Source organism: Centruroides vittatus, unplaced genomic scaffold, assembly GCF_030686945.1.
Source record: "Centruroides vittatus isolate TY-2023 unplaced genomic scaffold, ASM3068694v2 scaffold_450, whole genome shotgun sequence".
NCBI classification, from domain to species: Eukaryota; Metazoa; Arthropoda; class Arachnida; order Scorpiones; family Buthidae; genus Centruroides; species Centruroides vittatus.
This window is the reverse complement of record NW_027122709.1, coordinates 2,192,921-2,209,947: the sequence shown is the minus strand read 5'-3', so window position 1 is coordinate 2,209,947 and position 17,027 is coordinate 2,192,921. Positions and strand designations below refer to the sequence as shown.

The following is a 17,027-nucleotide window of genomic DNA, read 5'->3' as shown; positions in this document are numbered from 1 at the left end:
ATTGACACTCGTCGCCTGGATATTCCAGTAAGAACTGGCATTTACATTAAGTATATTATTAGAAATTCCCAATTCAATATCGAGAATTATTGTTATACCTTTTAAATGTAACCCAATTAAACGCCGTAAGACATTAAAATACGTTTTTAAATCAGTTTTTATAGCCGATAAATACTTCTAATTGCGGGAAGAAGAAATATATTTAAAAGTTTTCCATACAATTGATCGATTCAAAGTCTTCCTCCGAATATTTCGAGATTGGCCATTGGATACTTTTATGTTTTCTGTCTTTTCTCTAGAACTAAAGAAAGAAATTAGTCCTCATATCGAAAAGAAAAGTTAAATAGGACAAAAGAAACTATAAAATTTTGTTTATTTAATTTTTGTGTGTAGTTTAAAAGTAAGCCGAGTCATTTATCACAATACTTTCATCGTTGTCAACAAAGTTTTTCCCCTTCTCCACTAATTCTTTTCTCTTTTTCTCCTTCCAGACACGGCATTTACTTATACTTTTTAAATTACATTTATCATCCGGCAAAATATAAATTCCGACAAGTGTTTAAGATTGACATTTATAGACTAAGGACAATTAGTTGGAAATCTTTTCAAATTCTTTAAACAAAAAGATTCCAATTAAAAATAAATAAATGAAATTTTACTTTAAAAATAAAACAAGATCGCAGTTACAACGATTTTAGAGGAAAGTAAAATCGATTTTTAAATTGACTTTATTTTAAAATTCTTCAGACTTTTATATTGAATATAATAAAAAACTAAATATATTTTCTAGTCAAATACAAACAATTATATTACTGGAATTCTGCTCTTATTTATCCCATTCATCCGCCATCTTCCCGTCTCATCTCCGTCATTCGCGTGTTTGGTGTACGTTTCACCCCTCCATTATTCACTTATCGCACTTTTAATTAAACGTTTTGGTCCGAAATACTTTACGAGATTTCTCTATTATGTCACCCGTAATGCTCTATTGCACGTACTGTACACCGCGACTCGCGACTGTTTCGACAATCTTTGTATTGTATTTAATATATTGCATATATTTATAACGCTGCACTGGTTTTTTTAAATTCTATATTAATCTCGAATTAATGTTTATAATTTAATCGTGAATACTTAACCAGCGATGTTTTTTGTAACGGTTTTTATTACTCGAATCCGAATAATTTTCGTAAGATTTCCTGCAGTACTAATAAAACTGTTACGCAGTATTGCATACTCTAGCTTATGTTAATATTAGCCTGTAAATTTAACTATATTATCCGCTAAATTAAAATGTGCCAGGGCACTAACCGGCAGCCCGAGTTCGAATCGCCACTGTCTGAGGGGGCGCCCCCGTCTATGGAGTTTAGTACGGGCAACGCGACTTTGTGGCGCGATATCTGCGAAACGACTTAACGTTTCATTGCACGCGCCACCATCCGTGTTTTCTTTTGTCTAGCACAAACCTTTAACTACATAAACGTACGGAAATATTCATTAAATTCTAACCGCTTCTCTTTCTTAATTTCACTTCGTTCGCGTGTACAGTACACACCGCCATTCATTAAACGTCGATACGACATTTTTATTCTTTTAATATAATTATTATATTTTATAGTAATCGTGTCGTCGTATTATATATAACGACGTATTAAATCGCCACCATCGCTATCATTTCACTAATTCTAATTCTACGATTGAATTCGCATCGAACGGTTATTCTTGTTGGCGAATTATATTAAGCTGATTTATACGAGTTCAGTTAAAATTAATTTTCCATTTGTATTTATATCTTAAAATCTGTTTACGTACGCTCGCGTGAAGCCGTCTCAATATAGTTATATTGATACATTCGTCGTCTCGCTCCCTCGTTCCTCTCTCTTCGTCACTGTCACAATCAAAATCTGGTCGATTGTACTTCCCGGTTCTGTTATATATAACAGAGGAAAGTATGGCCAGCGGTCAAAAAAAGTGGGGGTTTCTTCTGTGTATATGGGGTTCATCCTGTTTAAAGCTTAATAACTACACTTTTTGTCGTAAAGATGCGTTATGTATGAATGAGTCATTCACCTATTCGTTTATTAAGTTATACGAGTATAATGGAATCGACACGTTAATTAGATACGATAAGTTAATTTAAAATGCTTGTATGTTAATATTTTGTTAAGGTATTACGCGTGAAATACGAGACTTTTCTGTAGACTAATTTCCGCCGGAGATATAGCAAATAACTTATCGGTAAGCTTATATAATTTACGAAATGTTCGTACCTACGTCTTATTTTATAGCCGAAAATATATCCGCCATCGTTAATTGTGTACCCCGGCGGTAGAGGGCGAAGTATGTCAATACAGCCTCCATCTTGAAAATTTCGAAACAAAATAGCGGCCTGTTAAATGAACTGCGCCATTCGAAATTAATTGCCCGGGTTTTTAGTTTAGACGCGAATAATGAATTATTTTAACAAAAACAAAAGGTTTATAATAATGTACAGCCGTTCAGTTGAAAACCGTGTTATTTGCGTATCGCTTCTATTGTAATCTGGTGTATATTTTAGAAAGGAGGAAGAGAAAATAAAAATATATCCTTCTTGTGTTTTTTCTACTCGAAAAACCGTCCACTCGACAGAATTTTTTTGAAATTCTCGAGGTAAATTCCATTTTGAGCAATCGAATAAAACGGGACAAAATGATTTTATGGAGTAAAAGCTATCGTCCGTCCATTCCATTTTAAATAGCAAAGGTAAATATTATTAGAGCGAAGGAAAGAGGAATAAAACTCAAACGAGCTTCCTTTATTCATTCAAAGCCAAGCTTAATTATTATTCTCCTTTCATTTTAATATATTATACATATATATATATACAAATTTTACTATTATCTGAACAAATTGTTAACGGCGCGACAAACGATTCAATTGTCATCGCTCTTCTCTCGATTGTTACGTATTATTTTTATTTACCGAAGATTCCGTATCGGTTGATTCGTACTTTCGACTCTTATTTACCAATTTATAATGCTTTAAAAAGAGGTAAAAACCTTTATTACATCCAAACTTCCACAATATAATAAAAGGGCAGATTGGCAGAGTACTATAATAAAATCCTCAATGGCGATTTTATAGAGAGATTACGTGGATTAAATTGCCAAATTTGGAATTCATTTATACGTCGTTCTCTCCTCCATTATCGTCTTCCCCGATGTCGATAGTGAAATTTGATTTCTTTTTTATTTTTAAATCGAATTTATTATTGTCGACCCCCGCCGGTAAACCCCATTTTTAAAAGACATTTTAAGGCATTATTTAGCTGTATATCTTTCGAATTTAATTGATTCCGATAGATTGTAAAGTATTAAGGCGATAGATTAAATTACAAGAAAACGGAAATTTAAATTTTAATTGTTTCCCGAAAGTGTTTATTTAATTAATAAGTCGGTGGCAAACAACGTCCTCGGCTTTATTGGACATCGGAGAAGGAAACTTTTTAAAATTTAAATATTATTAATCATCCTCATCATCCGGGAAGATCCGGATGAATTGCCTAACTTAGACAGATGATCGATACGTATTAATGCACGTAAATGAAGTTAAATCCTTCCGACAGGATTAATTCCACTTTTAATGAAATTATCTTTCCTTCCAATTCTTTGTTACTTATAAAGAGGGTCAAAGGTCAACGTTACTTACGTCACTTTTTTTTAAATAAACGATTTTATTATTTAACCATACGGTAAAGAAATATTAATTATAATGGGTTTAAAACACTTCGACCCACATAATGGGTTTATTTACTTTACGACGTTAGCATTTTAACCTTTAAAAAATGTCAAAAATCTCGTGCATCACACCCACAACGTTCTCTACTCGAATGGTTAAATCGGACGAAGAATTAATAAATATTAAAGAATTTCTTTTTATTTTTATTGATGATTCGATGCTTTTAAAAGTTGGAAATTCTTTTCTCGACTCTTAATGGGCGACAGTGTTTTAGTTTTATCCGAAAAGAATTTTGATGCGGAAGAAGCACTCAGAACGTCATCTTCAGTTTAGAAAATTGTCTTTACTCGAGCAACGAGCGAGTGTCGAGTGTGAATGACAAATTTGTAGACGAATTTCATAAAGTTATCGAATAAAGGCAAAGATAAACATCGCCCGTTCGAGTGTTTCCAACTTTCCAGAAAATCCACCCTTCTCCTCCTTTCAAAGCTTCCCGACAGAAAAAACGAATGTAATCTTTTCCATGGCTGAAAATATCCAAATTTAAATATAAAATCGGCCTTGACCTAAAGATGCGAAAGGAAAAAAACACGAAATAAAATAATGTTTTAACGAGGATGAAATCCAAACTCTCCCTTTTGACATTTTCGCCGAATTGACTTTCAAACTTTGATATCCTTGACACTGTGGCCATATATCTTATTTATAGCACACATATATATTTTTTAAACAAAACACAATTAGAGACGACGATTTTATCTGGGAAAATGTCGTAACGTTGGACACGAAGGTCGACTAGAAAAGGGATAAAATTGTTTCATTTCCGGACTTACCCCGCTTCGCTTGGATTGTAACTAAGTACTAATCGGTGGGATTTCCTTTTTCTTAATTGAGAAAATAATTAAAAGTTGAACGGCGAATAAACTATTCTAACGGAATTCTCCCGATTTTATTTTCGAATTAGGATAATTAAGACCTTTCTGGTGTATAAAGACGTAAGTGGTGACGTCTGCCCACACCGTCGCGGTCTCTTCCGTTTACGGAGACTACGACTCGTGTTTAAACCAATGATTTTCGTCTATTGTTTCTAATACGAAATGTTATTCGCGACGGGGGTGACGGAGATAAAATAATCGCGTGTTTATCGATAACCAGCCGATTAGGAGGGAGAAGCGATCGGTCGTTCGTATTTAGTGCCGGAGGAATTCCAACCACGCCGGGAGAATAAATAATAATCAATGAATGGCGACGATTTTGCACCTGGTGACATCGACGTCGATCGGAAACGCCGAACTATAAATAGTAGAGGGGATCGTCAAAGATGGCATTCGCTCTACTCCGTTGCCATGGTAATTACCGATAGAATGAATCGAATAAAATGAATGATTGTTTACTTCTCTCACACTACGTTAATAATGGACTAAGTGTCTGACATTAGATACGTAAAACCGTAAAATTTCTTACGATTTATCGCGGAGACACGTCGAATTACTCCGAGTTTTTTACTATTCGATTCCGGGAAAATCGGAATGGATTCGATGGTATTTCCGTTGCCGAAATCGAGAAAAGAGCGTTTCGCGCGGTGTGGCCGAACCCGTTAACTCGAAATTTGGATGTGGGAGTGAAAATCCGGTGATGTACTTGCGGATGTTGCTGTCCACGTGACTTGCGCCAGCGGCATCGCTTCCTATTAGAACGTCAGCGCCTTGTGATGAAGCAGGATGTTGCAGAAGACGTAGGTTACAACACACAAAAGAAGCATTTCTAACAGGTAAATGCTGACGTTTTTTGTACGTCACGTATTACTTTAATCGTTGATTATCTTACGACTCTCTTTATACGCTGACAACGGTTTAATTATCGGATATCTTTTTATTATACCGAAGATATATTCGTCGTTGGTCAGTGATATTTTATCGCTACGGTTCTTGTAATTGACGGAGAAGGGTACGAATTTTATAAATTATTATTATTAAAATAAGAGAACGGGCGATTTGTTTAAGGGGTTATTAATACAATATGTTAAGAGTAAATTATTTAAATATGGTGGAATTCTTTTCGAGTGTTTGTTGTTTATTTTATAAAATTTCGAGTCCTTATTCCGGTTTTAATTTAACTCGATTAAGCTACAGTATATTAACTGTCTATTGTTTAGTTACAGGGGATAAAAAAATGGAGGTATCCAATAACCAACGCTTGGTATTCGTGAATAAACAGAAGAAGGTGTTCGTCCCTCGTGATTCTCCGCCCGCCACTCCTCGGAGGCCTTGCCTGACCCGCGTGGGCACTTCTGCGGATACGGACGGAATCACACCTAAAGCCCACTACCGTTTGGTAATTTTGGGGGCGGAAAAGGTGGGGAAGACGGCCATCATTCATCAGTTCCTGTACGATCGCTTCGTGACGGATTACAGCGCTACCGTGGAAGAATTGCATCGCGGGGAATACGAGATCGGAGACTACAAACTGACCTTGGACATTTTGGACACCAGCGGATCGTACGAGTTTCCGGCCATGAGACGTCTGGCCATAGGCACCGGCGACGCTTTCGTTTTGGTGTATTCTATAGATAATCAGGAATCGTTCGAAGAAATACGTAACATCAGACAGGAACTGAACGAGCAGAGACCCACGGGAGCCCCTATGGTAGTCGTGGGCAACAAGTGCGACCTGGAACACCAGCGAGTGGTGCAGAAGGAGTTGGCGGAGACTATGGCATGCATAGATTGGGAAAACGGATTCGTCGAATGTTCCGCCAAAACCGGGCACAACGTCTTGACCATCTTTAACGAACTTCTGGTGCAGGCCAACGTCAAGTATCGTCTGAGTCCCGTGGTGCAGAGGCGAAGAATGTCACTACCCGTCAATCCCCGACTACCGGGTGTGAAGAGCAAGACGGGAAAAAGGAACAGTTGCGCCGTTTCCTAAAAGTTTTTCTTCTCTCACGCTTTCTACGCCTCAATTTCCGATGTCGTTTCCTCTTTTTCGTTCCATTTCCTCTTCTTTCACTAGAAAATTGTATTTATGATATGTTCGTAGCAATAATAATTGTATCTGATCCAACGTTTTGGCTTTATTCCGAAGAAACACTCGAAAAACCCTCCGTACAAAGCGACGTTTCCATCGTTTTTACCAAACGGAAAAACAAACTGCGAGTCAAGTCTTTCCATAATTTTAAAATTACTTCGTGGCCATTTTACCACGAATTTATCTTAAACGAATGGAAACCGAAAAATCACTTTTCAAAATTGGGGAGGGAGGCAATTTCCAAACACGAATCGTTTGTCGACGTTTGCCACTTGAAAATAAATATCGACAGAAGCGATCGTCCTTGATATTTAAACACATCATTCACTCCGAAGAAATAAAAAAAGGATTTCTACTTCATCACATTTCCATTCTCCTATTTGGCCCGTACGCTTCTTCTACGTAAACTCGATTAAAAAAAAGTAATCCCCGTGATTGTACCGAAAACATTTTTAGAAGGCGCAATTCCCCGTTTGTGTCGGTAATTATTCGAGCGAGGAATAATTAGAACCCATCGAAATTAACGTAAACCAATTAAATTAATTTTTAAAATGCATTTAAACAAATATTAATCCAAAACGGAAGAGAAGTAATGATGCGTTAAGAGAGGCAATCTTCAATTAGTCTCTTGTCTTTGGCAGATGTCCACTCCTCGGCGCGACACGCGAATCGTCTAAATACCCCGACGATGTTTACCGCAAAAAAAGTGTTTGCTCGGTTAATGGCTTTTTCTACTGTCTTCGTAACCATTCTAATTGACTTTAGAGCGAATTTCTCGGGGATAAACAACCGGAGCAATCGATACAATCTACAAAAGCACGTGACTAAAACAATACAAACTACCAATTTTAGAAGTAGTATCCACGTTATCAACCGCTCCGTCGAGTGCATCGTCTAGATTATTTTTTCCAGACGTAATTCCACAAGATAGACGAGAAATTATATCTAATCAATCCTGCAACGTCGATTTATATATAACACTAGAGTAATTAAACCCGAGAAGTTTACGGAAAACCCGCCCGTAAAACAATTACGCGATAATTCTTACGCTTCCGGATAAACAAAAAGAACAATTTAATAAATTCGTACGCTTCCAAAATGGGTTTAATATTCGGAAGTACGCAACTGTGTGCCATTCATCTTCCCCTTTATCCAACGGCGCGCGCGTAAAGACACACGTCATCGGCAACGGAATAATATACGGATCGTTTCCGTAATGTAAAACAGATAAGGAAATAAGTTAAATGTCGAATTAAACCATTCCATTTTCTATTTTCGGAATTCGGTTAGGAGTTAAACGGAAATCTGGCAATTTAATCACAGTAATAGGCCAGACAGGAAGACGTTTCCATTTTTTAACGGACGGAAAATAAATCACGGTAAGTAAAAGGTAAACGTACGGATAGATACGGGGAGGGGAAGACGGGGTCGAAGGTCGCCAACCCGCAGATTTCTTTCTCTCCGGCACGTTTAATTAATTCGTTTTTCACTTTTTTTTTTCCATTTATTTAGTTAACCGCACGTTCTAATCTGGCACGTTACATTATTTATGGAGTGAGCGCGTGAGACCGGGAGCGCCCGTATATCGGGGCACGTGCCCTTTTCTTAATCCCCGAGGGGGCTTCAAACGACAGAAAATTCGTGACTTCTAACCTATTCTGCAAATATAAAAGAAACTAATAAACGATATTTGTCCTTCGACCCGTGCCAAGTTGGCCCAGAATGTAACCGCCACCCGGTGGGGGCGCCGATCCGACGTCGAATTGTAGAGTTTGCGGCTCTTTGCATAATATACGATGCCCTTTTTTTATAGCTTGCGTCCCCCTTTTTCGTGCCACTGCGTGAGACGGACGACTCTTCCAAACGTTATAAACACGCATCTACGTTAAAGTTACGTTTCTCTCCTTTAGTTTGGCCACGGCTGCCGGTCCACTTTTACAATAGTTACGTCACTAAACATTTCGTTGTACAGTACATCGGCAATGACCGACGTACGTATTGTTTTCCGATGACGTAGGCTACGTTTGTTACGTGATAGAGACGGAACACTGGCACCACGTACGGTACATTCTTTAAAATATTGCGCGAATGGAGACGGGGCAATTGTCTAACAATAGTTTTCTTTGCATAAACACTTGGATTTTGTCGAGATACGGAAATAGTCAAACGAAACGAATGTAGTTACCCACACACCAGAAGTAATCTGAGACGTTACGTAACAAAGGTTACGTATTCCGAGTGACGACAGATTCTAACAATAACGTCGAGAGAAAAGCCGCAATGCCGACATCGGCTAGAAAAAGTAAACACGAGTGAAAAACACAATATAGAAATGCCATTTTATAAGTGTATAATTAGTAATATTAAGTGGATAAATACTATTTTCTAGCATTAAGTAGGTGGCGTGAGACACAATTAAGAGATTTTTACGCAACTTTCGAAATTTCCTGGCCCGCCGCTAGTCGACGACGGAGCGTAAACGAAAAATTCGAAAATTACAAATTGACCAAACCAACTTACAACGAGATCAGTGGGGCTACGGGCGAAAAATTAAGGCCATTTCTAATGTTAAATCCGACATTTTCTAATTTATAAGAATTCCCATTTAATTATAATACGAAGATTTTAATTAAGCGACCGCAGCAATTGTCCTAGATTACGGGATAAACTAATCGATGCGGGGGAGGCCGAGGCCCGTTTCTAAAACGACCCAGTTTAATCGAAGGCCCGAAATCGGGGAAATAACCCCAAATCTAGTAGGAATAATTCCCATCGATCGCGGATTCGATAAAGGAAATATAACGCTACGGGCGTTTTATTTTTCGCATCGATTGGGAAAAAAGATTCGCAACATGGCAGCTTCTTTGACAAATAAATGGCCACTTAAATACGCAAAATTCCCGGAATATTCGTCGATACTTTCCGCTCGAATTTCTTAGAATGGCGCATTCCGCCGCTCCTCGATCCGGCGGGGTGGGTATAAAATACGTAATTGTTAGTAAAACCGGCGCGTGCGCGGCGTTAAATCCGGGTAGGAACACCAAATTTTTGCGCGTAACCAGGGTGGGTCGGAGTATCGAACGGTCTTCGATCGTTAAACTCGCCACCCACGCGCGTTTGGCTACCGTAAAGGTCAGAATACTCTTCTGTTAGATTCGACTGGGACGTTAACAACGACCACAATCAACGTTTATCGCTATTTAATTGCGAAAAATTATCGAGGATCCGGTAAGAATTTTAGTAAATAAACTCGAGGCAAAAATGCCACCATTTTTTTAGTATTTCGGACTCGAAGTGGGGTGGTTAATCTCGGCAACTTCGGTACTTTAATAACGTCGCAACGGTTATTACGTCCGGTTTAATTAAAATTTTGGCCGAGTGGAAATGCTAGAAACCAGTCGTCCCGGCCATATTTAGAATTAATTAACGATTAAAAGTAGTTTCCTTCATTTTTACACAAAATATTAAGTTCTTTCGGCCGTTGATGAATTCATGAATCTAATTAATCGAAATTTCTACCTCAACCTCTTTAGTAAAGAATTCCGGCGTAAAATACTTTCCCGGATTAATTTTTACGTTTCCGAGTAATTAATATTCTATAGTACTGTATTATAGGCTCGCGCCTCCGAAGAATATAGAATAAAAAGCGTTTTCTACTCGTCTGAGTTTATAGAAAATTTTAATTCTCTATAATTTCTAAACGTCGATTACGGCGCGATTACGTCACACTATAAGCATTAATTCAAATTGCCTAGTTGGATAAGAGGCCGGCTAAAATATTGGATTATCTCTTATTGAATTAGAAAGCGGAAAATGGCGGAAGGGGAATTAACGCCGTTTTTAATCCGAAAATAAAAGATAATTTGCAATTAAGTTTCCCCCCTTTTCTTAAATTTATTAATAAAAAATATCCGAATTAAATTTCCGGATATTCTTTATTTAATATATATTTAAATTTTCTTTCGTTATTGAATAAATTCCGGAGTAATTGAAATCGTAATTTTTCCATTACGTTTTTCGTTATCCGAATTTTTGAAAATCGGGAAGAATTAAAGTGTCCGGAAGCTGTAAGCATTACCGACGTTTAGTTTCCATACGGGATAATGTGGCGCCGTAAGTACCCCCGGTGCCTATAACTCGAATTACGCCACAGTATACAGCTTATAATAAAATTATGGTTAATGTTATCTATGGTTCCAAAATGGCGGCTCGTCTCCGATTCCAGTAAATAGAAGAAAGGAAACAGTGGGGACGTACTGTACGTTCTAACCTAACCTATTCTAATAGTTTTGTTGGTAATAATAGTGGTAATTTATTAGAATAGGTTAGGTTAGGTTAGTACGTGCGTCTCCACTGTTTCCCTTCTTCTATTTACTGAAATCGGAAGCGAGCCGCCATTTTGGAACCATAGGTAACATTAACCAAAATTATAATTTTTCTAACATACTAAAAAAAGCCTGAGTCTACTCATCTACGAAGCTATAATTACGCGATTTTTCATAATTAAATGCAAACCTTAACGAAGAACGTGTAAATATTATTGTGTAGATATATATAGTTTAAGTACAGAAAAAAAAAAACTGCGACTTAAAAATTCATTTTCAAACATTTTATTCAACTGGTAATGTCTTAAATAATTAAAGTTAAAAGCGAATAGCGGCACAGTTTATATAATAACTTTATATACACACTGCCAAATTCTCGGTAACTCGTCGCTAAAATTTCGTCACGGTGCAACACATAAAGTATTATTATTATTATTCCCTGGCATTTAACAGTTCTTCCAGGTTTTTTCCTGACAAAAATTCGTGCACGATCGATAATATTTATATAAAAAAATGAACCGGTTTTGTATTCCAATAAGTTTGGATTTAAAAAAATCTATTACTTAAAGGCAACAGCCAAATTATTGGAATACGTCGGTGACGGTCGGATCCGAACGAATCAAAACAAATAATTTAAACGTGAGACCACACATTTTCGGATTAAAAAAAGGTCTATCTAAAATTTGCCATAATCGTTTTCGTTTCGAATTCGAAAGACGGTGTTCTCGTCTACGGTAAAAATATGGAACTAGGAACGGTCGGTTAATAAATACGATTATTCGTGGCAAGGTCCGACATGTTTTACGATATATCGCACGAAAAGGTGTCCTCGGAGAGTACGGTGACGTCGACCGGTCACGGAATCACAGCAAACTTTTGTACGGGTTGGAGGGCAATTATCACAATAATTATCACTTATAATCTTCGGAATTTTTCCACTCGTACGAACAAGGTGAGATCACGAATTATTTTTATGTTTAACTTCGAGTAATTGAGGATAGTTTTCCATGATATTTAACAAAATTCCGTCGATGTAAGCGCGTAATTTTGCGTTCACTTCCTGCTGTTCACGAAGAGCGGTCATTACCTAAAATATTCAAATTATTCAAATTACATCGTAGTCGTAAGTATTCGAGTTTCAAATTAAGAAATTTCCATAATTTAAAATATAATCATTTTAACGAGAATTGGCGGATACGGCCTATTAATTATCTTAAATTAGAATTTTTCTTCGTTTTTACGCCAAACGTATAACGTATTAAAGAAATACGCTTTCCGATATTAATTCCGGAATATTTATTAACGTAAAATTAGGTCATTTCCAGCAACGAATTTATTAAATTAATGTAAATCGGCTGGTTAAAGAAAAACTTACTTCGTCTTTGGAGAGATTTTCTAATTCTTCGGCCAAAGACGTGGCGGCTTCTTGTCGAAGTAAACTTTGACCCTGTTTTATACCGGAACTTAGAATTTGTGCCTGTAATTCTTCGTTGGCTTCCCGAAGAGCAGCGTTTTCCTGAAAGAATAAATGTATAAACTATAGGCTAATGTAACCCTTGGTGCCAAGATGGCGGCTCGTCTCTAATTTCGGCAAGGAAACAGTGGGATGCACGTTCTAACCTAACCTATTCTAATAAATTACCATTATTATTAGCAACCAAATTATTAGAACAGGTTAGGTTAGGTTAGAACGCGCATCCCACTGTTTCCTTGTTGGAATCGGAGACGAGCCGCCATCTTGGCATCCAAGGGTTACATTAACCAAACTGTATTTATTTACCTAGCAAATACAGTAAATAATTCTACAGTTTATCAGAGATAAGTAATATTTCATTTCTCAAATATCTTCTAAAAACGGACAAGTTCTATGCACTTTCAATACTTAAATCATTTAGACGTGGAATTTAATATATGATACAGTGGACACTCTTATGTGAATATTTTTACGCTCACTCGTTAATAAAAGTATACTTAACACCTTTTAAACCTTTACCACCTACTTTATATATAAGAAAATACTTTTTTTTAACGGATAGTTTAAATTAAGACTTCATTCCTCTAAGTAATGGACAAAATTAAGAACTTCCGCGCAATTTATTATGAGCCAGCGGCATGGCGCGTAACAAATACGTCTCTTGCTCTTTCATTACTTCGCAGATTCGTAATCCTCTTCATCTTCAATTATTGGCTAATTCTTTATCACCACATCATTTAAATTTGCATTTCTTTGTCTTTCTTATAAATGATGAAATCTTTTCGAGATTGCTACGAATTACTGCCACAATATTACGATTGCTATTCTCTCACTAGCAAGCAGGGTGCCCACGCGGGTGGTGCACCGTCGAAGGTACAGTACGTCGTCGAGGGGCGATACCCTTGTCCCGCTGTCTTTTATTGACTTGTCAGCCCCAACTATTTACATAATGAAACACTCGACGGTAGAATGTGACATTAAATTCTGTACTGAAATATATGAACTATACAACAGATATCAATTCTTATTAGCAGTTAATACTAAAGAAGTAAAAATTGCATTATCGAGGCAAATTTTTGTAAGGATTAGCCCAAATGCCCCCCAAAAAAGGTAATACTTTTGGTTTAAGAATATAGACTATATTTTCAAAAGTGTCTGAACACCACACCGTGCCAACAGAAGCTGCAACACTTTTTAATACGAGGTCATACCTCCTGTTGCCGCTATTAGTAATCATCCTTCCGAGTAGATTTTCTATACTATGTATTGGTACAATGCCGCTAGAATTTTCTTCCATTCCTCCTGAAGCACAGTGAACTGTTCACAAACAATAGTTGACTGGGTAGATCTGACACGCAACCGTCCCAAAGATGCGTAATCGAATCGAGGAGTGGGCTTTGGACTGGCAAGCTAAGTTCCTTCACCCGCATATCCTCAAACCGCGGCGCTAAGGACCTTGCTTTGTGAGCAGATGTGTCGTCCTGTGGATATTTAAAAGGGTCTTTCGTGTATGGGGGAGCATTTTATGTATAATTAATGTAAGATAACAGAATTAACATGTTTACCGAAGAAATTCACTTGTTTACTAGGCTGTAATAAATTTGAATGAAAAACTATTTTCAAATCTTTGTCAGTCTTTGTTCCAAACTGTCATCACATTATGGGAAGAACAGGGTTGCCCAAAATGACTCTATAGGTATCAGTATTTAAAGATCCAGTATTTCAATAGTATCTACATTTATATCATGTTGGAGACCGAGTTATGCAAATATTCAAGGTGGGCGGGCCTGGGAGTGTCTGGACATTTTTGGCGATATAGCGTACAGTTCTTATGTATCATTTTACTTTCCTAGCTAATTGATTTCTATGTATGGTGCATTGATGCTATTAAATTTTGGTAGTTAAATGTCAAGTGGTATCTCCAGTGTGTGGTCAGCCTTAAAAATAGATAATGATTAAAACTTTATTAGCATTTATAATTTCTTTAAAAACACACTCCAAACTCCAAAAATAAGCCACTGCCTTTTTATAATAATTGATACTATGAGATTTTTAAAAATATTTTATTAAGCTATACATCACTCATAATTTATACTTAAAGTAAGAATATGGGGGAACCAGTGCAAACTTTTTTAAGTCCTTGCCAAATGCCATAAAATAGGTAATGTTGAGCAGTTTATTTTCTAGCTTTTCTGTATATAAAATACTGTCATTTTAATGTTGCATCATAATGTTATCTCAAAGACATTGTATAAGTTGAGTGTTGAAACAAGTTTTACATTAAAAGTCATTTTGTGGCATTTTAGTAGGGTACCACTTGGGGATGAAAGAAGTGTATTCCTTAACAATGGAAGTGTTAACAATGGAAGTATTAAGAGATAGCGATGTGCAAGATTTACAGGCGCAGATGTGGTTCTTTGCATTTTTGCAGGAAATCGAACATATTTTTAAACCCATCTAAAAATTATCTAATTAATCTGGAAACAGGGGAACCTAATTCTTGCATTCTGTGAAAATGGGTAAGATTGGTTATAATGTAATAATCTTAATCTTCGCTATAATTACTTTTTGCCCGAGCAACGCCGGGCTTATCTGCTAGTGTATGTATAATTAATTTTCGTATTCTATAAAATCGTTGTCATCACGAATCGTAACAATTAATTTATTTATTATAGTTTCATTCCTTGTAATTTTCTAATGAATGAATCGAATAATATGATTACATTTATTGCATTTGTAATATGTCTTAAATATTTGTTTGCTAGTTACATACAATAACTAAAAATATAATATGATTTAACAAAAGCTTTCATTTCTGCATTAACAAACTTGAAAGCATTGATCTTACAATGACAAAGAAAGAGCGTTAAACTTGTAAATTCGTTATATCTAATTAATGAATTAAATTTGACTTCTGTACTTTTAGAAATATTTCAATTTATATTATTTAAAACTTCTATGTAATTGCAGACAATAAATAATCTTCCATTATCGAACCAATTTAAAATTGTTTATTACTTGAGGAATTAAGTTTTATAAATTTAAAAGTACATTACCAATTTATTTATTATTACACTACATCATTTGATAACTTTTACAACAGTTTTTCTATAATCATCCGTTCAAAGCATTCAAACTTTTCGTAATAATTAGTATTCACAATTACTTCATTTTTCCTATCATTTTGTTAATATACACAATACAGATAAAAATAATATCTTGATTTTTATAAAAAGACAAGTAGCCTAGCCTTTTGTTTTTTCCTTCTGAAGATGTCACATTCATCTTTCATGTATCCTTAAGAGTACTGTGTCACATGTGTCCACTGTGTCATTTCATTTCATTGCAATATTCTATTTTTGCTTGGAAGCAAGCTTCAGTAATATGCTTAGTACATCAAATTCTTATGCATTTGAAATCAATAAGTTATCTAGTTTAACTTTCCTATAATTCACATTTTCTTTTTAGCTGAAGATTTCTATCTTCAGTTGAAAAGTTGAGTTTCCCTGTTTTTAGTACTTTTCAAAATCTATATTCTTAATAAAAATGTCCTTCCATTATAAATGTGTTTCACTTTTAATAATTTATGATCATCCAGTTAGGATCCTTATAAACTACTTATATTGACACAAATAATGAAACAAAATAAAACTAACAAAGCTCCATAACTATAAGGCAATCTATATTTTTCTATTTCCTAGCTTTAATGTAATACAAATCTAAAACCATGACTTCAAACACATTGGTAAGTTGATCACAGCAAATTAAAATATGCATTAGAGCAGTGGTTCTCAAACTTTTTTGATTTGCGGCGCCCTTGCTAAATGCGGGTTTTCTCGAGGCGCCCTATGTCAAATTCTAACGAGTACAATTTGTGAAATAACCAATATTTTTTTAAATTAAAGAGTTAGGGCATTAAGTAAAAAATAAATACAACACATGTTTAAGATAACAAAAAAACGTAATTGAACAAATTCAATTAATTAGAATTAGTGGGAGGAATGAGCATGCTGAACACTGCACATTTTCTCAAATCTTGGAATCAAACTAGACACAGCCACCCTCATTTCCCTCTCCACATTGATTTTCATGCAACGCTTAGTTTTTATCGCAGTGACAAACTCAGCTTCTCAAATGGAATTAATATGCTCTGAGCTTTACCACTCAGAAGGGATATTTATCTTTTACTGATATCCAAAATTCAGTTAATTTCGTGCTACTAAATTTCATTTTCAACGTACTATCAAGAAGACAACTCAATAAGATTCTCTTCTTCTGCAGCAGTAAATTCAGTTAGAGCACTGGTATTAAGTGGATCTTGAATCCATGCAAATTTATCATTATCATCATTTTGAAAATATTTTTCAAACTAGGTGATAAGCTGTGATAAATGTTCTTCAAAAATAGATTTCGTACCTCGAGAGAAATCGACTCCATTGGACGTCAAAAACAATGTTGCAACAAGGGAAAACATTCTTTTCCTC

The 17,027-nt window shown here is 35.9% G+C and overlaps 2 protein-coding genes across 6 annotated transcripts in view; one reads left to right on the top strand and one right to left on the bottom strand.

Moving 5' to 3' along the window:
* The first annotated feature begins 5,357 nt into the window (after positions 1–5,357).
* On the top strand, positions 5,358–6,780 carry LOC136989258 (ras-related protein Rap-1b-like protein). 3 transcript variants are annotated; one of them, XM_067287387.1, is made up of 2 exons: positions 5,358–5,488; positions 5,879–6,780. In XM_067287387.1, exon 2 carries the CDS (start codon positions 5,890–5,892, stop codon positions 6,643–6,645), a length of 756 nt encoding a protein of 251 aa, XP_067143488.1. In that variant the 5' UTR covers positions 5,358–5,488; positions 5,879–5,889; the 3' UTR covers positions 6,646–6,780. The 3 variants fall into 3 exon arrangements, with proteins under 3 accessions (XP_067143488.1, XP_067143487.1, XP_067143486.1); XM_067287386.1 differs by having other exon boundaries at positions 5,358–5,495; positions 5,877–6,780; XM_067287385.1 differs by having other exon boundaries at positions 5,359–5,488; positions 5,873–6,780.
* A 4,558-nt stretch (positions 6,781–11,338) lies between these two features.
* Positions 11,339–17,027, bottom strand: part of LOC136989262 (rab11 family-interacting protein 4-like) — a 65,580-nt gene continuing 59,891 nt past the window's right edge. For all 3 annotated transcript variants that reach the window (XM_067287392.1, XM_067287391.1, XM_067287393.1), the window contains 2 exons: positions 12,445–12,585; positions 11,339–12,156 (listed from right to left, as the gene is read on the bottom strand). In XM_067287392.1, the coding sequence (XP_067143493.1) occupies positions 12,028–12,156; positions 12,445–12,585 (270 nt within the window). In that variant the 3' untranslated portion in view covers positions 11,339–12,027. The remainder of the gene's footprint in view (positions 12,157–12,444; positions 12,586–17,027) is intronic.

Coding starts and splice junctions, on each gene's coding strand:
- LOC136989258 (XM_067287387.1), top strand. CDS start 5,890: ATGGAGGTATCCAATAACCAACGCTTGGTATTCGTGAATAAACAGAAG.